This window comes from Camarhynchus parvulus, chromosome 27, assembly GCF_901933205.1.
Source record: "Camarhynchus parvulus chromosome 27, STF_HiC, whole genome shotgun sequence".
Classification (NCBI taxonomy): Eukaryota; Metazoa; Chordata; class Aves; order Passeriformes; family Thraupidae; genus Camarhynchus; species Camarhynchus parvulus.
In genome coordinates this window covers 1,257,204-1,284,672 of record NC_044597.1, presented here as the reverse complement: position 1 = coordinate 1,284,672, position 27,469 = coordinate 1,257,204, and the positions used below count along the sequence as shown (strand labels likewise).

Genomic DNA, 27,469 nt, shown 5'->3' with positions numbered 1-27,469 from the left:
GGCGGCACCAGCGCAGGGCCTGGGGGTGACAGCAGCAGCCCCGACCCCGCCAGGCTCACACAGCACCCCCAGCACCTCCTTGGACCCCAGATCAGCTCCTCTGGAGGGGCACCACCAATGCCAAAGCCCGGGACCCCCCCGGCGAGGATCGCCCGGCCGTGTCTGTGCCTTGGGATTTGCACTTCTCGCCTCCTGTCCCGGTGCAAACGTCCCCACCCCGGGCGGGGGCTGGGGCGGGATCAGCACTTTGGTCCCTCCAGAAGAATGGTGGGATGGAATTGGGATGGACGGCAAGGAATTGCAGGCTTGGGAAATGATCTCCTACCATGAGATGGCAATATTGTATGTGATGAGATGTGTCTTATAAAATATATTATCTGTTCCTGCTCTGGTTTTATATATATATATATAAAATATATATATAAATATATAAAATATATATATTCTTGGTTTTCCCATAAATTAACTATTTCTAAATTGAAACTTGGATTCTCAGCCGGGGGCAATAATGCAATGAACCCTTTTTTTTTTTTTAAATAAATCGCTGATATTTTATGTGTAAAAGAGCATTAAAAAAAACCCTACTATAATGGACCTGGATTTTGTTTACATAATTCACTGTAATAAATAATAAAAGAACGCAATTAGTTACACCCCACCGTGGCACTGCCCGTTCCTGCCGGCGCGGGGGTGATGATGCCCAGAGGGATGGGATGGATTTCCCAGTTATCCCAGTTATCCCAGTATCCCGATTTTCCCCCTCCAGTGCTGCCGGCCCCGCCGGTCTCCCACCACGGGGTGACCCCGGTAACGCGATTAAAGCGGCGGCTGCGTTAAATCTCTGTCGTCAACACAAATCCACCGCCAGCCTCCGAGAGCTGCGAGCGCAGGAAAGACTCGGCCACGAGCCGCTGCCGTGTAATGGATGGTCAGTGCATTTTTATTTAATCAGCACAGTACAAAAATAAATAAAAATAAGGGGAGGGGATTAAATTACAGGCACACTGAGCCCCATGACACAGTCGGTCGGGTTATAAACCACACATACTTACAAACACACTATACACATACATACAAAAATGAGACAAATATAAATTAATAAGTAACAATACCCACCAATTTGGTCAACAAAGATCTACAGAAGAGATTGCACTAAAAAAACGTACGTACACATGTATCATTAGCAGGGTCCAATGTACAGCCATGAAGAGCTTCAAGTGAAAAATCAAAAATAAAAATAAATGGCACGTTATTTCTCCCTCTTGTTCGCCAGTTTAACGCCCGATGGACCAGAACTAAACTAGAACTGAGCACACGGAGAAAAGAAAACGGTAAAACCCAAAAAGAAGGTCTCAGTCCCCAGGCCTGATACGGGAATACCGGCTCGAGACTGCGGTGTCGGGGTGGTGGCGGGTCTTTGTGCATGGGTGTAATTTTACAGCCATCTCTCGTTAAGGTTTTTCTTTTGATTATTATTTTTTTATGCGTTTTTTCCTTTTTTTTTTTTTCCCCGAAGACACAAAATGCTCCTGTTTGCATGCGCAATACCACTGGAAAAGCAACAATGACAGAAGAAAGAAGGGTTTTTTTTCTCTTTCCCCCCCGCAGGTTTGCAGTTCGTTGGGTTTGTTCTAGAAGAATTCATATAGCAGCATGTGGCGGCTCCCCTTGCTTGCACACTCAAGTAGATCCTTTACACAATACTCATGACCAGTGCACGATGGGAACAAGACATTTCACATTGATCTCATGAACAGTAGCGGTGATTCCCGTCACCCGGACCCGCTCGGGAATTCGAGTCTCTTCAAAGAAAATAAATAAAGGGTGGGGGGGGATGAGGGAGGAAAGGGGGGTGGGGGGGTCCCCGGGCCGTGCCCGCGTCTCTGTCCCGGTGAGTCCCGACCGGGCCGGTTCAGCCGCCTGCGCTGGAGCCTTTACAGGAATTATTTTCCTTTTTTTTTTTTTTTTTTCCCCTACCTGGGCTCTGTCTCGGTGATGCGGTGACCGGCGGAGCCCCGCTCCGCTCCCGGGGGATATCGGCTGCGGGGGGGGTTCTCGTCATCCCCCCATCCATGAATCGCTGGGATCAATCCGGTGGCGGAGCCGCAGCATCCCCGGGCCCGCAGCACGGGGGGGGAAAGCGGCGGCTGGAAAGCGGCGGCGCGGGAGGGAACCGGGGGTCTGCGCTCCGGTCCGGCGGCGGCCGAACCCCCCGTGTCCCCCCGGGGTGGGGAGGCGGCGGCTCCCGCCCTTCCCCGCCGGGCGAATCCCCCCGGGAGCGGCTCCGGGGGGCGGCGGGCGCTCACCGGTCGAGGCCGATGAGCAGCCGGCCCTTCTCCTCGGAGCCGCTCTCCTTCTTGAGGTCGGCGAAGACCTGGGTGAAGTAGTGCGGGTCGGCGTTGACCTGCAGCATCTTGGGGCTCATGAGGTCGATGATGGAGAGGCAGCGGTCCCAGAAGGCCTCCTTACAGCTCTCCACCAGGAAGGGCTTCAGCGGGTACGAGATCTCGTTGCCCATGTAGGAGTAGGAGAGGTACAGGCAGGTGAGCAGCACTGCCTGCAGTTCGTGGTCGCTGGCCACCTCGGCCGAGATGACGTCCCGGCACAGCATGTAGAGGAAGACCACGTTGGCCGGCGTGATGAAGCCCTGGTCCTGCCAGCCCTGCAGCAGCAGCGAGCGGTCCACGGAGCGCAGCCAGAGCACGGGGTCGGTGGGCGAGAGGTGCTTCAGGCGGTAGCAGCGGCGGCACAGGAACTCGCCGAGGCAGCGCAGCAGCTCGCTGGTGGACGCCTGCACCACGACCCGGCGCGGGGTGGCGGCGGCGGCGGCGGGCGCGGCCGGGGGCGCCTTCTGCGCCGAGGCGAGGGCGGCGGCGGCGGCGGCGGGGGGGCGGCGGGGGGCGAAGGTGGCGAGGTTGGCGCAGGAGAGCGATTTCTTCAGGTTCTCGTTGTTGAGGTGGGTCACGTTGCTCTGGTAGCCGCCGTTGGGCTGCACCTTCTTGGAGCTCTTCTTCTTGGCGGAGACGGCGGCGATGCGCTTCCAGGGCAGCACCGAGATCAGCGAGTGCCGCTTCAGGCCCTTCTCCTTCGCGTTCTTGCTGTTCTGCACCGCCGTGTAGTGCCCCCACCGTGGCCGCCCCTCCTCGAACAGCGGGGCCTTCCGGTAGCTCGGCGACAGCGACAGCACCGTGCCCATGGCGCCGGCCGCCCGGCGGGCGCCCGGCGGGCCCCCGCCGCCCGCCCCGGCCCCGGCCCCGGCCCCGGCCCGGCCCGGCCCGGCCCGGCCGGCCCCGCTCTCGCTGCTCCGCCGCCGCCGCCGCCGCCGCTCAGCGCCGCGCCCGGACCCGCCCCGCGCCGCGCGCGCCTCCCGCCGGCGCAGTGCGCGCGCCCGCCGCCCCGCCCCTCGCCGACACGTGCGCCCGCCGCGGCAGCCGAGGCCACGCCCCCCCGTGACCACCGCCGCCGACGGTCACGCCCCCAACAGCACAGGCCCCGCCCCCGCATGGTGACAGCCGGCAGAACCCCGCCCCCTCATTGCCTTCAATGGTTTCTGCCACGCCCCCCGTCAGGCCAAGCCACGCCTACACAGCCCAGGCCCCGCCTCCCACTGTTTATGAATGACGGGTGCCCCGCCCCTCACGGCCCTGGTCCCGCCCCCGACCCCGCTCCGCGTTGGGGTCCCGGAGGTCGCAGAGCCCGCGGAGCCACCGAGCCCCCGGGCAGGGTCGGGCACGACACGGAGAGGAAACGAATGAAAAGAAACCAAAATAATTATTTTTTAAATCCCAAAATGAAGATTTAAAACCCTTCTCCACCGACATCCCAGAGCCGTACCCCAGATTCGCACCCGGGCCCCACATCCCGCACCGCTCCCGGCCGCCGCTTCCCCCGCCGGGTGCCTCCCCAGCTCCGGGCCGAGGGCCACCACTGGCCCCGAAAGTAGCGGGGCAATGAAATGCCCGGTACCGCGTTCTGATGCCGGGCCGGGTATTGGGGAACGCGCCTGCAGCTCCCGAACCCCCCGGGTCCCATGGCTCTGCTTGGAGCCACCGCCCGGCCCAGCCCAGCACCCCTTGCCTGGACCAGGATCCCATTCCCACTGGGACCAGGATCCCATTCCCACTGTGGCCAGGATTCAATTCCCACTGTAACAGGGATCCCATTCCCACCGTGATAGGGATCCCATTCCCACTATGATTGGGATCCCATTCCCACTGTGACTGGGATCCCATTCCGGCCGGGACCGGAGCGGTGCCGGTTCCGGCGGGAGGCCCCGGGCAGCCCCGGCCCCGCCGGGCTCTGCGCGACCTCGCAGCGACACTCAGAGGCCGCTCCGCCGCCACCGGGGCTGCCGGGCCCGGCTCCGGCCGCGCAGAGCAGAACCCAGCAGCGAGGAAAGCTCGGGCACGTCCCGGTCTGGCGCCAGTGACCCAAATTCATTCATGTTAATTTACACCCATTTATGCCCTGCGGCTGCCAATCCCACTCCCACAGCAGGGAAATCTCAAAAAAACCCCCCAAAATCTCCCGTGAGGACAGACTGGTCCCAAAAACCTGCCTGACCATCAGAGCACATTTAAGCCACTGTGGGAGCTGGTTTTGGGGGAAGTGGTCAGGGCTCTCTGCAGGGCTCTCTCCTCTCAAAACCACGGGGACAGTGACAGCCCAGCCTGGGCATCGCTGTCACTGAGGATTCCCTTTGTCCATTAAAACATCCCCCAGATTCAAGCAGTAATTGTCAGCTTTTAAGTTCAGCCTTATGAAGTTTAAGCCAAAAGGGTTTAAAACCAGGCTCTACAATTTGAGGGGTTTTGTCCCTAATTTTAACATGCTTGGAGGTGCCTCAGAAAACCCCATTGTTCCAAAGGCAAGTCCAGGGACTGATGTGTCACCAAACCCCCTGATCCCACGCAAGGCACCAAAGCTGGTGTCACCACAGCCCTGCTGCATCATCCCTGCTCCTGCTCACGTCCCCTCAGCCCCGAGCACAGGGCCCTGCCAGCCTGGTCACATTGTCACATTGTCACCTGTGGGGTCGGGATCAGTTCTGTCCCCTCTGGGGGATGACAGCTGGAGCTGGACACCATCCCCAGCAGGGACACACAGGACAGAAGCTGCAGGAGGGCAGGGCTGGGTGGGATATTGGGAATTAGGAATTGTTCCCTGGGAGGGTGGGCAGGCCCTGGCACAGGTTGTTCCATGGGTGCTCCATCCCTGGCAGTGCCCAAGGCCAGGCTGGAGCCCCCAGGGGCAGTGGAAGGTGTCCCTGCCATGGCAGGGGTGGCACTGGGTGGGCTTTAGGTGCCCTCCAACCCAAGCTCTCCTGGGATTCTGTGACTCCTCATCCATCTCCACCCCAGCCTCTGCCCATCCCTGCTCCATCTCTGCTTCCATGAATGGATTTCGTCTCATTCACTCACAATCAGCACCTAATTCAGCAAATCCCTTCCAAATGACACATCCCTGGGGAAAATGCCACTTGAACTGGACAGAGATGTTCGGGGAAGAATCTCAGGAATTAAGAGTTAAAAAAAAAGAATTATTAGAACTAGGAATGCTCTTCCCTGCTGCCTGAGATGTAAGAGCAGAGTGAAACCCTTCACATCTTCCTGCCTCTGAGGGCAGATTTCCCTCCTGCACCACCTGGTGTCCCAAGAGTTTCAGATGTAAAAATTCAAGATGTTGTATCAAAGACACCCTAAACCTCCTCCCAGCCTTTCGAGGAATCTGGGCCTGGCCTGGTGCAGGGTGAGACTCCAACATGGGTATAAGGGCATGGTCAGGAAAGGCTGGAGGGGTGAGAGGACATTTAATCCATTTTTCACCATAATAACTATTATACATTCAGTGCACTAGAACGTGTTGTGCCAGGGTCATGTCACAATCCATACATCTTTTGTGATGCCATCTCAGACATTCCCATCTGGTGTCTCCAAAATCTGCTCCCCAAGGATGCTCTGGTGAGGGATGATCCCACCCTTCCTAAGTAAAGGAGCTGCACCCAGCCCAGGATCAGCCCTGGTGGCTGAAGACAGGAGACAGAGGTTTTTGAAAAAAAAATTCTTTATTGGAACTCATCTGAACATCAGATATACCTGGTGTTGGTTAGCAAGAACCGTTTGTACATTTGATATTGATGGTGCCAAAAACCCAAACAGCGACTGACTGGAGGAGACGGAAATTAAGAATAATAAAATAAAATAAAATAAATGGTCGGAGAGGTCAAAATGTGAACAGAAAGGGGGAAAATCAGCCAGTCTAAGAGTCAGCATGAAGGCAAAATATTTCCTGATAAAACAGAATCCTTTTACAAAATATAAATTTTGTAAGAAAAAGGTGGAGAGAGAAATAGAGACAGAGGGGAAAGAAAAAAAATAAAGATGAGCAGGACAGAGATGCAGAAGCTTACACTGCCCAAATGGCATTAAAACTTACTGGAAACCTCACCAGAAAATGGAACATGCTGGAACACACCACGCTCCACCCCCAGGGCTTTGGGACCGAGGAGGGAGCTCCCACTGGGCTGTCCCACCTCAGTGGGGACCCAGAGCTCAGCGCTGCTGCAGCAGAGGCACAGCTGGAGCCCGCCCCCGTGGTCACCTGCTCCTCCTACCAGCGCAGGTGGGGAGGGAGGGAACATTGAAATCTAAGTCTATCTTAAACAAGAGCATGCAAAGTCAGGCTCCAGGGAGAGCTGTGCCGTCCCCTTCACCCAGAGCGGCCGGGGCGGCTCCAGCCCGCAGCAAAATCATCGCGGAGCTGCTTCCAGGGGGTCGCAGGCCTTGAGGATGGAAAAGAAACCAGCAGTCTGTACATTTTGGGTTTGTTTGGTTCGGTACAAATGGAATCGAGTTGGCTGCTCGGACACCGCCAGCACGTCTCCGATTTCGGGGCGGAGGAGATGAAACAAAGTGGATTTGGGCACCTACTGGTAACAAAACGCTGTCCCTGCTGAACTCTGCCGTCCCTCAGGAAGTGGAAAGCACATGTTTAGGTAGTGTAAGCCTTTTTCCTTTTATTTAGAATACCCTCTTTGTTTAAACAATATTCCCCCCCCAGATACAAAGTTCGGCCAGTAAAGATTACATGGAAACTGGAACACGCATCGTCTGGAATACAAGATGCACCGGATGAGGAAGTTTAAAAACTTTCCGAGCGAAAAGTAGAACAAAGAAGAAAAAAAAAAGTCTCCTAACATTTTCCCAAAGGTTTCACTCTCCTGTCACACACACTCTCCAAATGACAGCTAGCAAATTCAACTCTGCAAAGAGAAAACAGAGCCACGTCACTCGACAGGAGAGGGGACGAGGCTCGGGGACATGGCAGAGCTCAGCGGCGACTCCGGAGCCCTGCAGCCCCCAGGGAGGCCCCACTCACCTATGTCAACTTCTTGGCTTTGTTGTAGAGCGAATCCACTACTTTGCTCATGTTCTGAATCGTCTCGAGGGCAGCCTCGTAAGTTTTGTCTACGGGGGGTTCATCGAAGATGATCAGGACACCCTCGCCCTGGTCAAGGATTCCTGTGGGCACAAGCTGCTGTGAGCTCTGGGATGCTCCATGGGTCACAGCTTCCAGACAGCAGGAATTAGGGATCTACCCCAGGAAGATCTGCAGGGGCTGTGCAGGGTTTGGGAAGGGCTCACGTGTTGGGCTGGACTGGCTGGTTTTGGTCAGGACTGTTTTAGCATTCCCAGAAGAAACTACATCCCAGAGACCAGCCTGAGAAGCCATCCAGGAGATGAACATTCCTGTCCATTCCCTACCACCTCCCCCCCTCCTCAGGCCCTGTGCCCAGCAGGATGGCTCAGCACAGCTGGTTTATCCTGCAGCTGTGCCCAGGTGCCAGGGGCTGTCCCCCCACAGTGCTCTGTGCTGCTCCCTGGCATTCCCCTGGCTCAGCCACATCCAGGGACAGCAGAACCAAGAGCACAGCTGGTTCCCTGAGGGGTTAGTGGGGCAGCAGCCAAGCCACAGCACCCCACTGGCCATGGGGTGTCCCCACGGAACGTTCCGGACACAAACAGCTGGGAAAGGTCACCACAGCCCTGGGCAGCTGCAAGAGGGAGAGCCCAGCCTGGCCAGACAGCCCAGCTGGGGGTCCCACACTGTCCCTGGATGATGCCGCAGCAAGAGGGACCCAACAGCATTTCTGAAATTACCCCTTGGGTTAAGGAAAGGAGATGGAGCAGCAGGAAGAGCCTTCCTGACTGTCCCCTCCAAAGGAGCAGCAGGAACAGCAATCCTGTCACTCCTGTCACTCCTGACTGTCACCTGAGCAGGACCCCAGGCTCACAGGAGGAAGGGGATTCCAGCCACAGCTGGTGCAAACACAGGGCAGTCAGAGCTGAGGGATGCACTCACCATGAAACTTCTTGTCCAAGATCATCTGTGACAGTTTCCTTTCTACCTCAGCCTGAAATTGAAGCAGAAAAATTAAAAGTCTCCCAGAACACATAAAAACATGTGAATTTTGCTGCTGCACACTAGACAGCCCTGGTGGGACATGAGCAGCTGCTCCTCCCTGAGCCTGGCTTGGACATCTCCACCTGCTGCAGATGCCTCAGGAAATTAGAGAGCAGCTGTTAGTGAGGGAGCAGCAGGATGTCCCTCAGCCCACAGGTGACACTGTATCTGTCACTTCACACAGGCCTGATCTGTGGGGGTTCTGGAACTTTCTAACTCAGTTCAGCAAGGATTTAGACAAGAGTTGGCCAAGTTTTATTTAATGCACCCAGCTGAGCTCCTGCCCAGCAGCAGGAAGGGCCACAGGAGGCAGCTCCTCTCTGGGCACAGGGGCACAGAGCAGCTTTTAGTCTGAATATTAAGGATGTGTTAAACACCATGAGCTAGTCTGGGAACAGGCTGGATATTAGGGAAAACTGATTCATTGTCCAGCCCAGGGCAGAGGTGAAATCACCAGATTTAACAGATTTGTGGATGTGGCACTGGGGTACATGGGTGGTTTTAGCAGTGCTGGGGGAATATCTGAACCCAATGATCTCACAGGCCTTTTCCAACCTGAATGATTCAGAGATTCTGTGAGCACAAAGGCTGAGCTCAGCTCACTTCCCAGGCTCTGGCCTTAATGCCAGTACAAGACAACAGCACTGGGGTGCAACTGGCTGGGATTACAGTGGATTCTCCTAAACACTGAATCTGTCTGGGATTATCTGTAAAGCAGTTACTGCATGGCCAGTGTGACAGACACATCCCTAATGCCACTGCAGGGTGATTAGCTGGATCCTGGATCTTAAGGGTCTCAGGAAGGTTCCCCTGGGGGCACTCAGGATATTAAACACAGGGCATGGGGGAAGGCTGGGCTGGTCACAACAGAGCAGAGGAAAATTTGCTTCCAATAAAAAGCAAGAGCCAAGAGTGAAACCCATGGGGGAAGGGAACAGCACAGCAAAGTCTGGAAGCCTCGATGCCTCCCAGGAGCTGCCTGGGTCAGAGTTTAGTTCCCAAGGGTGAGATTTGCCTGGAAATGCTGGGGATCTCATCTGTCACCCTTCATGTTCAGTTCCCAGTGACAAATGCCATTTAAGCCCAACTCCTCTGAACACATGGCACTGATTTCTGGTGAGGTTCTTACCTTTGAGAGCTTGATGAGGCTGGATATGTGTTCAATCTATAAGAAAGACCAACATGCAGTTAATCTTTAGCTGCACTTTGGACACACAAAGAGGTTTGGGGCTCTTCCATGGACCTGCTCAAGGGCCTGGAAACCACTGGGAATATTTAGGCCAGAGCATTTTCTCCACTCTGCAGCTTCAGGTCCTGCAGGTTTCACATCTGAGTTTAACTAAGATGGACTGGACCCCTAAAGCCATTTCACTCTGAAAGGTGAAATCTCTTCTCCAAGACAATGGCACAGAGGCCTTCAAAGCCAAATGCTGTCACCTTCAGGGTTAAAAGCCAGCCACCTTTCAGGGAGCATGAGAGAAACAGCTGGAAAGGGCAATGACTCTGGAATGTGGCTCTCCAAAGGTCCCCTCTGCCTCCTCCTTATAATTTAACATGATGAACCCTGAGCTCTGAAAGTGCTGAGCAGCTCAGAGTAAGGAGCGTTCATATGGGAACAATCCCCTCACCCACAGCAGCAGGGACAGAGGGTCCAGCCCCTCCAGGTGCTGCTGGAAACATTTACCTGTACTCTGGAGAAGGGTTCAATGACTCTGATCAGGTTCTGTTCCAATAAATTATCATAGAGCTTGGCCAGGTGAGTGTTTATGATGGGGTCGTCCCTGAGCTCCACCTTGTAGTCTGTCAGAGCCTGTGGGGACACGGCAGGAGGAAATCAATCCCATGGCAACAGCTCCTCAAGGTCCTCTGAGGATGAGATCCCCTCCCAGGCCAGCCCCATGGCTAATCCAATCCCTAACTTAGCTAAAAGCCAGCAGGTCACAACAGCCTCTCCTTTTATCTGCACCCTGAGGGAGCTCAGAGAGCCCCAGAGCACAACAGGACCCTGGCATGGGAATGCTCTCCCTGAGCTCTGCAGCATTCCTGCTGAAAGCAGGAAAAATTTAAGAAGATACACATCCCAGTGACACAGCACCTAAAGGAAAACTGCTTCTGATTTGCCTCTCCAAAAAGAAAAAAAGAAAAAAAAGAAAAAAATTTGAAAAAAAAAATAAAAAGGAGAAGGGAAGGAGAAGGGAAGGAGAAGGGAAGGAGAAGGGAAGGAGAAGGGAAGGAGAAGGGAAGGAGAAGGGAAGGAGAAGGGAAGGAGAAGGGAAGGAGAAGGGAAGGAGAAGGGAAGGAGAAGGGAAGGAGAAGGGAAGGAGAAGGGAAGGAGAAGGGAAGGAGAAGGGAAGGAGAAGGGAAGGAGAAGGGAAGGGAAAGAAGGGAAGGAGAAGGGAAGGAAAAAAGAAGAAAAAAAAGGAAAAAACTCGGTTCAAGCAAGTTTACCCCCCCACGCACTGAAAACGCAACCGGTTGATTGTTGGGGGGTATTTCTTGATGCATTCCATCAATGTTTCCATGGTTTCCTGCTGTGGGATGTAACAGCTTCTACAACATTCCAAACCTGGCATTTCTGCCTGGTTTTTGCCCAGCCAGGCCCATCCTCTGTGTCCCTGACTCACCTTTTCAAAATCTGCCAGCGACCGGTTCTTGCTGGCCTGTGCCACGCATTTTAGTGCTTCTGTCTGTGGGGAGAGAGAACCAGAGCAGGTTATTTTCTTCTGGATTCTCCTCTCAGGGTGAATATGCCAACTGTGCAGTAGCCTGGGAACGTGCTCAAACAGCAAAGCAGGAATGTTCCTTGTCACTGCCACAGGCAGAGGGAGAGCAGCTGCCGAGGGGAGGAGAAGCCAGGCAGCTGCAGGACATGACCTGAAACATCTCCAGAGGGACAAAGCACCCGGGTCTGACAGCACCAGCTGCAGGTTGGGAACGAGTTTGATGTCATTTTTAAGGCAAGTGCACATTTTGGCACTTGCTTAAAGAACAGGGCCATTTTGGGCCCTGCAGCACAGCTGAGTGACAGGGGCAGGGCAGCAGCTCCTATGGACAGCAGCAGGGATGAGCCTTCTCTGCACCCCATAACTGCTGAAATGAAGCAAAACCTCATCCCCAAAGCCCATTTACACCCCACAGGGGTAATCTCAGCAGGGAACAGCAGAACAGAGCCCAAGGAGGGGGACAGGACAAGGACAGCCTGGTGCCTCTGGTGTACAAGCCCCAGGCTTCTGCTGCCCCATTTTCTGGGACTGCCCTGTGCAGAGCCAGGAGCTGGATTGGATCCTTGTGGTCCTTTCCCACTGGGGATATTGCAGGATTGCCCCAGGGCTGCTCCCTCCCTGCTCCCAGCAGGAATTGCTGCTCAGGGCTGGCTCAGAGCACACCCTGGGCACAGCCAGGATCCCCTGCTCTGGGGAGGAGCCTGAGCTGCCACTCAGGGCAGAGGGATGAGGCAGGATTGGGGCTGCCCTTCCTGATCCACCAGGGATATCCCCACGTCAGACTCACTGAGCTCTGCTAATTCCCAATCCCCTGTGGGAGGGGAGCAGCAGCTCCTGCGTCACAGCAAAGCCCAGGCTGAGCACAGCCCCTGAGGGCAGCAGGATCCCAGCCTGGCACAGCCCCTGGCACCCTCTACAAGCACCCCTGAGTTGAATTTCAGGGTGCTTTTCCCAGCCTGGCAGAACAAGCAGGGGATTTCACCTCCCTGACTGCCTGAGCTGCACTGCCAGGAATGGATTCTCAGCACTGGCTACAATGAAGTAAAAGCAGCAACTCAGATTTAAACACTGCAGCAGCTGCTGAGAGCAGGGGAACAGAGCTGATGGCATCAGGCAGTTTGTAGCTGATGAAGAAAAGGAGGAAGGAGAAAAACAGGGAAAATGAAGCAAGCAGCCCAAATTCTCTGGTTGTGAAAATCATTTTAAGACCCTTTGAAGGCAACTGACTTCTGGCAATGACTTCTGGTAATTTAATCAGTTCTGGATCTCGTTCAGGACACTCAGGAGTGATGGGTATTTTGATATGACAGAGCAAAGTGTTTGACAAGAAGAATGAGGCAGCACTGAGGTAAGAGGAAGATAGAAAGGGTTAATTTTCTGTACCTGTCTTCCTGCATACCGCAGAGCAAGCTTCCCACTCACTAATGCTTGCACATCTTCTGGGCTGCACACAGAGGGGAGGGAGCAGAGGAATTATACAGAGCATTTATACAGGAACATGGTCAGCTTAAACCCCAGAGCACCTCAAAAACCCCCAAGTGACAGCAAAGAACTACAACCCAAATATCACCACATCAGGAGCACTGAGCAGGTGACAAAGACACTGCTGAGCCCATTAGTTCAGAGTCCCATCCACAAAAAGCCCTTCCCCTGGAAATGCAGGCAGAGCTCTTCCCAGAACCATCTGCCACCTACCTGTTGAGCATGATTTTGCACAGCAGCATGTATTTCAGAGCAGTGATGGCTTTGGGGTTGTCAATTGAATCATTGCCCTCAAATGCCTCATAAAAATATGAATAGGCTGTTTTCCAGTCCTTCTCTTCTGCTGCATGGATAATACCTGGGAGAGGCACAAACAGGTTAATTCTGAGCATGACTGGGAGAGGACACAACAATTTGGTTGTTCAGTGCTTTATCTGTGACTTTAGTGAAGAGAAACCTTTCCTCCTGTGCCCCACTTGCCTCATGTCTAGCAGAAGGAAATCCACAGCCTCTCTTACAAGGACATTTTTAGACAGACAAGCTTGGGGCACTTCAGGTGAGTGCCTGCAAAGTGGGTCAGGAACAATGTGTAATGGGCCAGGAGCACAGAGTGGGGCTGGAACTGCAGTACCTGGGGAGCTGATGGACCCTCCACCAGTGGCAGCTTTCAAAACTGGCCTGAAAAGTGTCAGGAACAAAGCTGATGGCACCTGAGGCAGAACTGGTGATATCCTGAGGCCCCACTGCTGTATTTGCAGGGTCCCCCATGGCAGGAAGGAATGATGCACCTGACTCCATGTTCTCAGAAAGCTAATTTATTATTTTATGATACTATATTATATTAAAGAATGCTAAACTATACTAAAGAATACAGAAAGGATACTTACAGAGTGCTAAGAAAGAGAGCATTAATATAATATATTATATAAATATATTAATAAACTACTATTATATTAATGCAATATTAATGCTAATAATATAATATTATATTAAGATAATGAAAACTTGTGACTGTCTCCAGAGTCCCAACACAGCTTGGCCCTGATTGGCCAAAGAGTGAAAACAACTCCCAGCAGAATCCAATGGAACAATCATCTGTGGGTAAACAATCTCCAAACACATTCCAAAGGAGCAAAACACAGGAGAAGCAAATCAGATAATTATTGTTTTCATTTTTCTCTGAGACTCCTCAGCTTCCCAGGAGAAAAATCCTGGGCAAAGGGAGTTTTTTCAGAAAATGTGAATGTGACAGCCCCACCAAGCACCACTTTCTGTGATTCCCTCAGAAAACACAAGTATCAGACAAATGATGTGTCAGGACAGTCCTGGGCGCTGTCCTGGTCCTGGAGGCCTCACCTGACTGCATGTCCAGTGCTGCCTGCAGCTTGGGGGGACAGTAGATGGCATTGGCTGTAGTCCTGGCCGAGGTTAAGGCTGCTCTTGCTTTTGGCAGATTGCTCAGGGCATGGTAAGTCTTGCTCTCTAGGAGCTGCACTTCCACCAGCAGTGCCTTGTCATCCATCTTCTTCAACTCCCTAAGCAGCTGGGAGCCTGGCAGAGGGCAAGGACAGCACTGTGAGCTGCTCTGCATCATCAGCACCCACACAAAGCACCCACAAAACATCCACAAAAAGCCTCTCCAGGGGCCATCTGTGACCATGTTCACAGGGGTCCCAGGGTGAGGGAAGAGACAAGGCTCTGACCCCATGTTTCAGAAGGCTGATTTATTATTTTATGATATATATTATATTAAAACTATACTAAAAGAATAGAAGAAAGGATTTCCCCAGAAGGCTAGCTAAGAATAGAAAAAGAAAGAATGATAACAAAACCTTTTGTCTGGGACGGAGAGTCCGAGCCAGCTGGCTGTGATTGGCCATTAATTAGAAACACCCACATGAGACCAATCACAGATGCACCTGTTGCATTCCACAGCAGCAGATAATCATTGTTTGCATGTTGTTCCTGAGGCCTCTCAGCTTCTCAGGAGAAAAAAATCCTGAGGGAATGATTTTCCAGAAAATATCCTGGCTACAGCCATCCATCCACCCTCCCCAGCAGCCAGGGCTTTCAGGGAGGGACCTGAGGCTCACACAACCTGTCCTTCCAAGGAAAAGCAAGGGAGAGGGACAGTGGCAGGCCACAGCAGGAGGATGAAGCAGTTTTGTGGCAGAGGTGGGGTGTGGCCAGCACAGTGCCCTGGAGGGGATGGGCAGCTGGGATGGTCACCCTGGCACCATGCCCAGTGATTTCCTCTGCTGCACAAGTGCCCCCTTGGCAGCATGGAGCACCCTCAAGAAACTCCTGAGAACGTGGCATGAGGAAGGAATGATTTTACTCAGGAAGGAATGATTTCACTCAGGACATCTGCAGGTCAGATTTAGGAGGCAGAAAGGGACAGGCTAGGAAATGTCAGGACAAGCTGCCACATCACAGCTTTGTGAGGACAAAATGAGCAATCCTAGAGGAAACTTGTCTCCTAAAATCCTCCTCCTCCCTTGCTGTGCTTGGCAGCTGATAACCAGAGCTGAAACTGGCCAGGAACAAATGGATTCTCACCAGAAACACCCCTGAGAGACCCTGCCTGCCCCTGCTCCCCATGGCCACAGCCAGCTCCTCAGCCACACAGGAATGCTGTGCACAGCACTGACATCCTGACAGGGCACCAGAGCCTGCCCTAGAGGTACACACCTTCCCAACTCCCCAGGCTGTCCCACCACCAGCCAAGGGATTAAATTAATTAAGCACAGCTTTGGAGTGTGGTTTCTGATCAGTTTAAACCCAAGTTCATTACCTATCCCTATGCAAATGAGTTCTAATTCCACCCTGAATTCCATGAACTCGATATTCTGATGAGACACATGTCACCCAGGGGATTCTGGACATGACACAGGCTCGTGCCACCACAGAGGTTAAGAAGTTCTGGGTCCCAGGTGAGCAGTTCAGGCTGTGCAAACACCCCTCAGACAGCTTAAACCTCACTGACAGCTTAAACCTCACTTGAACCTTAAATCTCAATTACAGCTTAAGCCTCACTTACAGCACTGCAGTCATTTGCAAAATGAGCATTTTAAAAGCACCAGGGGAGCTGCAGGGGGTCCTGCTTTACTCTGCTTTGGGGCAGAGCAGGAGTTCACTGGTTCATTTCCATCCCTTGGGTGGTGCAGGGACAAATTCTTAAAGCCTCCCTAAGACCCTGGCTCATGACACCCACAGAGGTTTTGCCATTTCCTGGTTTTACTGGGGCTGTGTTTGAGCAAATTGGAAAAAAAGCTCTTTCCTCCCTTCAGCTTCTGTGGCCACAGCAAAATATTCCAGCAGGAGCCAAACCTGTGGCCTTCAGCTGCATACAGCTCCCAAAATTATCTGCAATGAACAAATCACAGAATCCCAGAGTGGGCTGGGTTGGAAGGGGCCTTAAAGCTCAAAAATGGGCAGGGACACCTCCCAGGCTGCTCCAAGCCCCACCTAAACCGGCCTGAGGCCCAGGTGAGGTGGGTAAGGATGGTGAAACAGAGAGAACAAAGACACCTCTAAGAGCTGTCATCACCCAGCTACAGCAGAAGGTGCCAGAACTCTGAGAAATTACAACCCAAATCCTGCAAAACCTCTCAAGGAACGTGAGACAGGTGCTGGCTTTCCTTGGCAGGAGTAAATGAAAAGCAAAGATTTACCACCACCTAGTGGGAGCCTCACCTAGCTGCAGAGCTTCTTGGTACCTCTTGGTGTCAAAGTAGAGAGAGACCAGCCTCGCCTGGAGAACAGAAAAGGAACTGCTGTGAGCAAACCAGAACAGATTTGTTTTGTAAAATGAACTTTTGTATTCTTCTCTGCACAAACTTCACTCCATTAATCTGTGTTTGTCACATTGTGTGGTCCAGTCCTGCAAGGCCTCCTGCACAAGGAGTAAACCCCTGCATTTTAAAGAGAATCTCAGTGTAATTAATGCCCTCCCCTGCCACAGAGAAAGATCTGAACAGCACACAAGTGCTCTGCTTTTACAGGTGTTAAATGTGCCAAGGGGATGATGCTGCTCCCCATGTTTGGGATGTGGCACCTACCTCCAGAGCCTGACGTAGGAAAGTCCTTTTCTCTGATTTGGCCCATTCAATACACTCTAAACACAGGTCAACCTTGAAGGGAGCAGAAAGAATTCAGTCAATTCCAGACATTTTCTTTGTCAATGCCCACCCCAAATGGCTCCCAACAACACCAGAGGTGTCAAATGGAGGCATTTGGGGCAGGCAGTAAAGCTCTCCCAGAGTTTAAACCCACAGTCATGGTGTATTTTCAATAAAGAAAAATAAATTTCATGTGCTTCAGGGCCTAGATAGATCAAGTAATCTGTATAAGCAGCAGAGGTGCTGGGCTCTGCTTTGGGGGCCTCATCCATCATTTCAGAGCACAGCAAAAAAACTCACAATCTTCCCATGTTTTTCAGGCTGAGATTCCCTTGATGGATAAAGCAGAACTGCTCCATCTCAGATATTATTTTCTCTTATCTGGCCCATAACACACAGCAAGTCATCCTGTGGTGCCAGGTTCAGGAGCTGCTCTTCCCAAAACCTCTGGATTGCAGCTCAACCCTGCAGGCCTTGTCAGCTCCTCCTCACTGCTTATTAAACGTGAACATTTTATGAAAAGCCATTATGAAGTCTCAATTTATTACAGGGTGATAGCAGGAGCATTAGGAGCTGGAGAAATCTCCAATTTCAGTGCTTTACTGGGCTCCTGGGAGCACTCTGGATGTGAGCTACCCTGAAGAAGCAGACAAGCCTCAGAACATTTCTGAAAGGATTTGAGATTGATGCATCAAGGATCTCACAGGTTGATGTCATCTTTCCTGAAGATTTTGGGTTTGGCTTCAGAATATGCTCTAAAATTACTATTTTTACTGACTTTTTATTATTTCCATCACCATTACTCCAACCTGTTCCTCCTCTGCAACTGCATTTGAACGCTGCCCTTCACACCAAATTACCCTGAGAAAAGCCTGCAGCTGCTCATTTCCTCCTGACACTTTTGGGAGTTCTCTCTTCTCACCTGAACACCCCAGCCCATCTCCCCTGAGCTCATCTGTTAAAGAAAGAGGGGGGAAAACATTGTGCCACCATTCCTCACAAGGACTGAGCAGCAAACAAGGGGCATTACCGGGGCTACCTGCACTAGAGGATGACAGCTCTAATTTGGCTAATTTTGGCTAATTTTGTGCTAATTTGGCTAATGAGAATGTCACCTACCCCTCAGCATGGCAGAACCTCTCCAGCCTGCAATGTGCCAGACCCAGTGCAGGTTTCAGGTGGGTTTTGTCCCTAACCTGCTGCTCAGACCCCTCCTGTGCCAGCACAGCCTGGATGCATTCCCAAGGTGCTCCTGTCCTTATCCTGCTCCCAAAAAACCAACAATTGGGGAAAAAAAGGGAAAAACTGAGACAACTGTATCCTATGGAGCTGATGAGAAGATCAGAGTCCAACCATTCCCCCAGCACTGTCAAGGCTACCACTGACCCATGTCCCCAAGTGCCACATCCTTTAAAATGGGTTTTTAGATCCTTCCAGGGACAGGGACTCCACCACTGCCCTGGGCAGCTGTGCCAGGGCTGGGCAACCCATTCAGTAAAGGAATTTTCCCTAATATCTAATCTAAACCTCTCCTGGCACAGCCTGAGGAAGCAACAAGAATCTAAGACAAATGCCCATGGCGGAAATCACTCAACTGCAGCAGGGAGAGACCTGCAGGAAAAACATGGTTATAAATGCAATTATCTGATGTTTTATTTATAAAATACATCCAAATGCATTAAAACTCTGCTTTTCCTGACATGAATAATTCTTCAGTGAGAAGCAAACTAGGTCAGATAACGGTGTTGCAGGCTTTTGAGGAACAGCCTGGTGCAGGAGCTGCAGCCTCACCTCCTGTCCTGTGGCTGCCTCCATGTCCAGGAAGAGGTCGAGCAGGGAGCGCACCAGGCGTGCAGCCTTGGCCTTGCTGATGGAGTTCAGGAAGGGCCTCACATACTTCAGGAGTCCTCCCAGCTCTGCAAAAACCCCAAAACATCAGATGCACCCTCCCGGCCAAGAGCTGAGCCCAGCTGGAGCAGCCACACATGGCATGCACCAGCAGGATTTCTCACAGCAAACGTTCCCCACGTGAGGATTTATCACAGCAAACGTTCCCCAGGTGGTTTTTCAGCATCACCCAGAGGACAGAGTGACAAATGTCACCTGCAGGGAGCCCTGGAGCAAACAGGGACTGCACACAGACTGGGGCTGCAGCCTCACCCCAGCTGTAACTGCTCCACCATTAAAATATAAGGATTTGTTAAATGCTCTGAGATTTTTCTATAAAACCAGGGAGGGAGTTTATCGAGTTTATCATTTAGGTGTGTTTTTATGAACTCACAGTTTCATGCTTTAATCTGCCCCACCTAGCCAAGCCCAGGATGTTGGATCCACCTTGTGCTCCACCACTGGAAAATCATATTCCTTAACACTCCAACTCCACCTTTATCTGATCAGCTCTGACCTCCCCTAACTACATTTCTCTTCTAAGTCTCCTCATTAATTCACAGTTACAAAAGCTGTCTTTATAAGAGGTGGAAAAAGGCAATGTCTTTTTTCTAATGGAGAAACACTGAAGTTGTCATAGCCAGGGAGCAGAGGAATGTGGCAGTCACAGCACAGCAGCTCCAGCACTCAGAGGCACCAAGGAATGCTGGACGTGGTGGAAGTGCAGAGCACAAGTGAAAAGTCTCCTACAACAAACACCACATGGTTTTGGGGAGGTCCTGCACAGGGCTGCTCCCAGTTTGGGAAGATGATCCTGAAGGGGCAGGGTTCAGTGCTGACTCATCAGCACCAGGTCTGCACACTGAAATCACAGCTCTCTCTGCCCCAGATTCCCAAGGCTCACCCAAATATCAGGTGGATCTCACACTACTGTGTTTACAAGGTTGCACAGAAAAGCAAAATCAAAACAAAGCTGGGAATGACTAATTCAGAAATCTTCTACACCAAACTGGTACTGAATCAAAACTAAAATAAGAGATTAGTCTATTTTTATTTCAATTAGTATATGGAGGAGTACCAGGAGAATTTCAGTTTGGAAGGATTCCAAAAAAAAACAAATGTAAACAAGGGTTCCTCTGTATTTCATTTAGCAGTAATGCAAAAGAATGCTAATGCTAATTGTTATAACAACATCTTATTAATATCTACAAATTATTCTGCATATTTTTGATTTTCTAACCTATTTACTTGAAGTTTAATCAAGCCTGATACACCTTATTTATCACACCCTTAACATGTAGAACTCAATTTTTCCAATCACTCACAGTGATCACAGAATTCCAAAATGGTTTGGGTTGGGAGGGACCTCAAAGCCCACCCAGTGCCACCCCTGCCATGGCAGGGACACCTCCCACTGTCCCAGGTGCTCCCAGCCCTGCCCAGCCTGGCCTTGGGCACTGCCAGGGATGCAGGGGCAGCCCCAGCTGCTCTGGGCACCCTGTGCCAGGGCCTGCCCACCCTGCCAGGGAACAATTCCTCATTCCCAATATCCCATCCCATCCCTGCCCTCTGGCAGTGGGAGCCATTCCCAAGTCATGTCCAAGTCCCTCTCCAGCCCCAGCAGCCTGTTAAGGCACTGCAAGATTTCTAAACATCCAAAGTGCAGATTTAGAACAAACAGAACTTAACTCAAGTGTGATCCTCAGCTTTAATTCCCAAAACTGCAGAGCAGGAGACCCTGAGCCCAGCAAAGCACAGCACCCAGAGCCCAGCACAGCACCCAGAGCCCAGCACAGCACCCAGACTCAGTACAAGAACACCACAGGATGCTCTGTACCACACCTGCTCCCAGAAAAGTTTCATTTTCTCTCTGCCAGACTATAAACAGGCAGCTTTTTCTACACTTAAGGTGCAGCTACTTGCACACCTCAGATTGCAACCTGCAGGCAGTCTGCACTCCACAAGGAACCTGCTCTCCACAACTTTTCCCACACTACTCAGTTCTGAGGTTTATTTAATCTCCAGCACAAGCCCTGGATGCAAATCCCAATCATTTTAATGCAAGGCAAATGCTTTGGTCTCACACACAGCAAACAAACAAACAAGCACAATCCAACACATCAGCTGTGCACAGAGCTCCTCTCCAGCATCTGCTGGGAGCTGGGAAAGGTGGGCTCTGGATTTAATTGAGGCTCTCCAACAGCCATCAGCTCCCAGGCAGTACCAGGAACCCTCCTCCTGTGCATCCCTGCCTCCCCCAGCTCCTCAGGACCAGTGGGATCAGTGCCCAACTCACTCTTTCCCACAGGAACTGCAGAACAAAGAAGGAAAACTCCAGTGGAACACACTGCACTGTTTACCATTCCACTGATGTGCTCTGGAGCTGCCCCAGGGCTCCCCAGAAAGCAGAGCCCAAGTCAACAGCTGGAATGCAGCTGTGCATTCTGCAAACTCCACATTCAGCCAGGCAGGCTTAAAGTTCCCACAGAAATTTCTCTCTCCTACCAACATAACCATCAACTATTTTTAGGATTTTATTTTTCTAAAGAAAATGCAATGCCTGGTAAAGGGGTGGGATTGACAGCTCTGCAGGAGTGATGAGCAGCAGCTCTGGAAAATGAAGCCTGCAGCTCATCCTCAGGGAAGTGCTTCCACCAGCTAACACTGCACATACCCAACCTCCCAATCCCAGTTATTCCAACCCTACAGTTCTGTGAAATGCTATAAAAATCTGGAACTGTCACACAGAAAAGTAATCAATGTACAAGTTTAGTAATCAATCTACAAGTTTAGTAATCAATCTACAAGTTCATCCGCTTGATAAAGATTAAGGATTGAAGGAAGTCACTTATATTACTGTTATTCTTGTAAACAAAGGCTGCAGTTCAGTAGAGTCACAGAACCACAGAATGGTTTGGGTTGGAAGGGACCTTAAAGTCCACCCAGTGCCAGCCCTGTCATGGCAGGGACACCTCCCACTGCCCCAGGCTGCTCCAAGCCCCATCCATCCCAGCCTTGGGCACTGCCAGGGATGCAGGGGCAGCCCCAGCTGCTCTGGGCACCCTGTGCCAGGGCCTGCCCAGCCTCCCAGGGAACAATTCCCAATTCCCAATATCCCATCCAGCCCTGCCCTCTGGCAGTGGGAGCCATTCCCTGGGTCCTGCCCAAGTCCCTCTCCAGCTCCTGGAGCCCATTAAGGCACCGGAAGGTTTCTAAACATCCCAAAATGCAGATTTAGAAGAAACAGAACTTAATTTATCCACTTCCAGGGACAGTGCAGCCACCACCTCTTTGGCCACTGGAATCCCTCAAACCTGTCCAAGAAGTTCCACTGGCTAAAACCAAACCCAGTGCAGTGAAAGCCACAGGATGAAATCCCAGTGTGTGCCCAGCACTGGGGGCTCTGGGCCAGCTGTCCCTGGTGATGGTGCTGCTGGCCCTGACCTGTCACTCCTACCCAGAGAGGTGACAGGAGGGGAAGGGCCAGAGCTTCCAGCAGCACCCTAAGCCAGGGTACCCTGTCCTTCATCCCCCAGCTCCACAACTCCAGAAAACACCTCCAGGTCCTGCTGATCTCCCTCTGAGCTGCACACACACAAGTGGCTTCTGAATGGCTCTAAGTCCATTTTTTTCCCTCCAGAACTCACTCTGCAGTTACTGGTGCCTTTAATAAACCACAAACACATTCCATGTTTGCCCCCTCACAGCCCTGAATTTGATGAGTTAACAGTGTTACTTTCAATTCCTCAGCCTTACCCTTGAAAGAAAATAAATCTATCAATCACCACCCTCTGGGAAAACCCTGGAGCTCTTTATCCTTGTGCCAAACTTCAGCTTCAACTCAACCCTGCAGAGCTGAGGAGGCCACAAGAACTCTGCCCTCACCAGCAGCCCATCCACACTGACCTGGAGAAACTCTGATTTCCCCCTTTTCAGCCAAACACACACATCTGCCCTGCTGATCATGTTTGGTGATCTCTGCTGAGCAAACAGCAGGGTGCAAAGGGCACTGGCACAGCACAGACACCCACAGAGCTCCTGACCTCAGCCAGGAAAGGGGCACTGGCACAGCAGCTTCCTCTGTCCTGCAGGAGCAGGAAAACCCTGTGCTGATCTGAGGGGTTTGTTTTTCCCCAGACACCCCAAAAGCAGCCCCCAGCAGGAATCAGAGGAATCACCTGAGTGAGGTGACAAGGACAGCACCTCTCAGGACCAGTCAGCCCTGTCCAAGTGCCACCCACAGTGGGACCAGGGCTGGAATGTCCAGCCCAACAGGAGTTTCCCAGTGGGACACCAAGGGACATTTCACAATAAATACAAACTGTGACCTGGAGCCATGGCTGAGCCCTCAGGAACTTCCCATGAGCTGCTCTGAAGTCACTGATGTCCCTTGCAGTGGGACTGAACCTGCTGCTGGGTGCTTTCCCCACCCCAGAGGAAACATTTCCACTGCCCAGGGCTGCAGCCCAAGCACAGAACACTCAGGGTGTCCTGAAATGCTCCAGGGCAAAGGCACAGCCCTAAACTGCTGAGTGCAAAACAACCAAGTGCTGCCTTGAGCTCTCCAGGAATCAGGAGACAGCAACTCCAAATCATCACTGAACAGAGAAGTCAAGTCCATCCCTGTCCCCTCACAGGCTCACAATAGAGGGACTGTCCCCTGCAGAGCTGGACAGGGGCTGCTGATGTAATGGCCAGCAGATAAATCAACTGATTGTGAGAGGAGCTGCTGGTGAGAAAATATTTCATGGGACAAACTTTCCCATTTGAAACCAAGCAGAAGACACCTCTCATCTCAAACAGAACAACTTAGCAAAACTTGAGGCACCCACACTGAAACAGCCCCACATCAAAGGCCACAGACTGAACTGTGCACTGTTTGGAACACTGGGCCAAGCAACAGCAGATTAATATTTATGGTCTTTATTTGGTTTTCAGTTTCTGTCCTGTCTCTGAGAGAACATTTCCTGCCAAAAGCTGTTTTTCCAGCTATCCCACTAAGTAAGGAGATAAATGCACTGGCTGCAGGATCTCCTGCCTGTTACCTCAAGTCCTGATTTCAGGCTCACCTTCTGCCTGCCCAGTCTTGGCCAGCAGTGACCCCAGCTCCAGGATGCTCTGCTCTTTGACTTGCACTGCTTCCTCATCGTTTTCCTGGACATCACGCTTCACTGGGGAGAGAAAGAGCAGGAAAATTGCCTTTAGTGGTGTTTGAGGTGGAAACCATCCCTGCTGCTCAGCTCCTGGATGTGTGCCCCAAGGAGGACCTGCTCCAACAGGCACCAGGGAGCTCAGCCTGGCCCAAGAGCTCTGGGAAGTTTAAACCCAGTGCAGGGAAGTTTGCAATGCTCTGTCTGTGCTCCACAGGGGCTTTACCAGCCCACAAACCCCTCTGCTCACTCCAGCTCCTGGTTTGACCAATCTGAGCTTGTCCAGCTGGGCAAGTGTCACTCAGAACCAGCATCACCCACCAGAGCACATTGGAGCCAAATAAGAGACATTTAATGGCATTTCTGGGGTTGGACACTCCACTCTGGGATCGCTGATGTTGCTGCTTTGTGTATTAAGCTGAGACCCCATGGACAAAGTGCAGCACAAGCAAAGTGAGGTGGGTACAGCCCTCCCCACTCTGGTGTCACACCTGCTGCCAGTGCTGAGTCCTGGCAGTGCCACCACCCTCTGCTCCGAGGCAGATAAAGGGACAAGTGACAGGCAGCAGCACAACCCCAGCTCCGTGTGAGTTATCAGCACACAGTGCCTTCCCTCCCTGCCACCACCCCCAGCACAGGCAGCCGCTCCAACTTCCACACGAACAAAACCAAAACCCCGGCTCTGGGGAACTGCAACTGCGGCTCTCACCCCTCTAATTCCCTACCGAAAGTGGAAGAACCTTGCTCTCAAGGAGGAAAACATCACAGCAACACTGCCCGGGCCACTCCTGACGCTGCCACCCACACCAGGGGCTGAGTCCGGCCTGAGCCCGACCCCGAGAGCGGCACCTCCTGTGAGCAACGAGCACAACACCGCGGGACCAACAAACACAGCTCCGAGCGCCGGGCAGCACCGGCAGCTCCAGCGGGGACACTCGGAAACTTCTCCCGACACGGGGTGGGGACAGAGGGGGGACAGAGGGGGGACATCCCCGCAGAGGTCACCAGAACCAAGCACACCCAGCAGTGCCGAGCTCGCCCCAGCCCCGCGCGGTGCCCACACCCCCCAAAGCACCGAGCGCCCCCCGAAGGGGCCCGGGCCGGGAGAAGCGAACCCCGAGGGAGCTGCTCCGGTCAGGAGCGGAGCTCGGCCGCGGCTCCGGCCGGGTCAGCACCGGCGGAACGGCAGCGCAAACATCGGAGCGCTCCCGGCCTAGGGCACGGCCGGACCGGGCCGTGACACCGCGCCCCAAAACCGCCCCGACACCCCGCGCTACCGGCACCGGCAGGGTCCGATCGGGGCTCCCGGGCCGGCGCGTTCATTCCAGCGGGACGGGGAGGAGCGGCCGGCCCGGCTCCGGGGCTGCTCCGAGCGGCTCCGCGGGCACGCACCGGGCACCGGCTCCCGGAGCGCGGCCCCCGCTCCGCCCCGCACCGACAGCTCCTGCCGCCCGTGCCTCCACGCGCGGGGGCTGCCGCCGGTGCCGTCCCGGCGCGGGGCAGCGCCGCGGGGCCGGGCCCAGGCCGCGCTCCCGCCCGGCGCGCACGGTGAGTCAGCAGCGGCGGCGGCGCGGGGCTCGGCGCGGCGCGGGCGGCGGCGAGGCGCGGGCGGCGCGGGCGGCGGGCCGGCGCTCACCGATGGAGTGCAGGATGCCGATGGAGGCCTCGCGGTCGGTGGAGAGCAGGGACTGCGCGCGCTGCAGCTCCAGCACCGCCGCCGCCGCCATCTTGCCGCTCCTCCGCCTCGCCGCCAGCACGGAAGCGGCGCCGCGGCCACGCCCCTTCCGCGCGCGCGGCATGCTGGGAACTGCAGTCCCGGAGCGCGGGCGGCGGACGGAGCGGGGAGTGCGGAGGGGCGGGGCCGGGAGGCGGGGTTTACTGAACCACGCCTGCGCAGAGGGAAGGGGGCGTGGTGTCCGTTGGGGCGCGGGAAGGGGCGTGGCCTGATGAGCTGTTTCGGTAGCTTGGTGGGCGTGGTCTGCTGGGGGCGTGGCCTGAAAGGGGCAGGGGTGGGAGCTCGGGGCTGAGGTGGTGACGTATGAGGGGCGGGGATTGAGGCGGGGTCTGCGCCCGGCACATCGCGAGGATTGGGGGCGTGGTCTGGGTTGGGGGCGTGGCTTTGGTCAGGGGGCGTGGCAGGCAAAGGGCGCGGGGGCCTTGGGAGGGGGCGTGGTCTCGGGAAGGGGCGTGGCCTTTCAATAGGCGGGAAGCCGCCGGGGACGTGGGCGTGGTCTGCGCTAAGGGTGTCGTCATTTGTGGGCGCGGTCATTGAATGGGCGTGGCCAATGGGCGTGCCCGGTGTCTCTCGGGGGCCCGCGGGGGTCGCGTCCCCCGGAATGAGGGGGGACACCGGGCCCGGGGCCCCGAGCGGGACCGGCGCGGGTCCCGGGGCACCGGGAAAGCCGCTGGGGATGGGAGGGGCCGGGGGGTCCCGCCCGGAACATCCCCAGCCGTGGGTCCGGGGCTGGAGGGGACACGTCCCGCTGGGGTCCCCGAGGATCCGAATCCCCATGGAGCCCTGAGCGCCCCGGACAGCCCCGGCAAGGGAGAGAGCCCAGCAGGGCCAGGGCACCTGTGCGGGAGTCTGTGCCTGTGTCCCGGGGAGGATCCTGTCTCTTTGTGCCTGTCCCTGTGTCACTGACAAGGACCCTGTCCTTGTGTCCCCAGGAAAGTCCTGCAGATGTTTGTTCCAGAAGATCTCTGTACAAGGACCTGTCCCTGTGTCCCTGTCCCTGTGTCCCTGACGAGGACCCTGTCCTTGTGTCCCCAGGGAAGATCCTGTCCCTGTGTCCCTGAGCAGGATCCTGTCCCTGTGTCCCTGAGCAGGACCCTGTCCCCAACCCCACAAGGGGGACCCTGTCCCTCTGTCCCTGCGCTGCCCGCTGCCAGGGGCACAGGGTGGGGGCACTCCCGGCCTTGCACCCTCAGCTGGTCAGGAAACAGCCCCAAATCCCACTGAGCCCCAAATCACACTGAGCCCCCAAATCACACTGAGCCCCAAATCACACTGAGCCCCCAAAGCCACGCACGGCCGAGCCCGTCCTGCTGTGTCCCCAGCAGGGCAGGACCAGCAGCCCTCAGAGCGGCCCCTTTCTGCCACTGGAAAGGCCAATTTAATCCCTGAAAGGGTCAGGTTTATATCAAATGGGGAATAAAACCCAAACCCTGCCCCTGGGGAGTCATGTCGCTGTGGGATCACAGCAGGATCCCAATGTCACTGTGGGATCCCAATGTCACTGTGGGATCCCAATGTCACTGTGGGACCCCAATGTCACTGTGGGACCCCAATGTCACCGTGAGATCCCAGTGTCACTGTGGGATGCCCCAGGAGGTGCCAGCCCTGGGGACAGGCACAGAGAGGTGGCACCACTGCCCCTTTCAGCAGCCAGGTTTTGGTGCCCAGCAGATGATGTTCAATGGGTCAGGGGTGTCTGTGTGGAACCGGGGGGCCGAAGGGGCCATGAGCCCCCTCCCCTGCCTCCCTGCAGTGGGAGCAGCCCCTGGGATCCCTGGCTCTGAGACCTGACCCAGCCACCCCCAGCTCATCACGCCGAGGGCAGCCAGGTCCCGCAGCACCAGGATGGACCCAGCTCTGTGCTCCTTCAAACACCACATAGGAAAACTCTCAAAAATGGAGGAATGG

The 27,469-nt window shown here is 54.0% G+C and overlaps 2 protein-coding genes across 2 annotated transcripts; both read right to left on the bottom strand.

Annotated features, from left to right (window-relative positions):
* Window positions 1-912: 912 nt before the first annotated feature.
* Window positions 913-3,340, bottom strand: CDK5R1 (cyclin dependent kinase 5 regulatory subunit 1). The gene has a single exon (XM_030966420.1). It carries the CDS (start codon window positions 3,194-3,196, stop codon window positions 2,303-2,305), a length of 894 nt encoding a protein of 297 aa, XP_030822280.1. The 5' UTR covers window positions 3,197-3,340; the 3' UTR covers window positions 913-2,302.
* A 2,705-nt stretch (window positions 3,341-6,045) lies between these two features.
* PSMD11 (proteasome 26S subunit, non-ATPase 11) lies at window positions 6,046-25,587 on the bottom strand. Its single transcript, XM_030966445.1, has 14 exons — window positions 25,463-25,587; window positions 23,746-23,847; window positions 18,581-18,705; window positions 16,730-16,801; window positions 16,365-16,422; window positions 14,025-14,219; window positions 12,882-13,026; window positions 12,570-12,630; window positions 11,088-11,150; window positions 10,148-10,273; window positions 9,593-9,628; window positions 8,362-8,413; window positions 7,378-7,520; window positions 6,046-7,261 (listed from the first exon to the last, which is right to left on the bottom strand). The coding sequence occupies exons 1-13, from the start codon at window positions 25,551-25,553 to the stop codon at window positions 7,378-7,380; spliced, it is 1,269 nt and encodes a 422-aa protein (XP_030822305.1). The 5' UTR covers window positions 25,554-25,587; the 3' UTR covers window positions 6,046-7,261.
* Window positions 25,588-27,469: the final 1,882 nt, after the last annotated feature.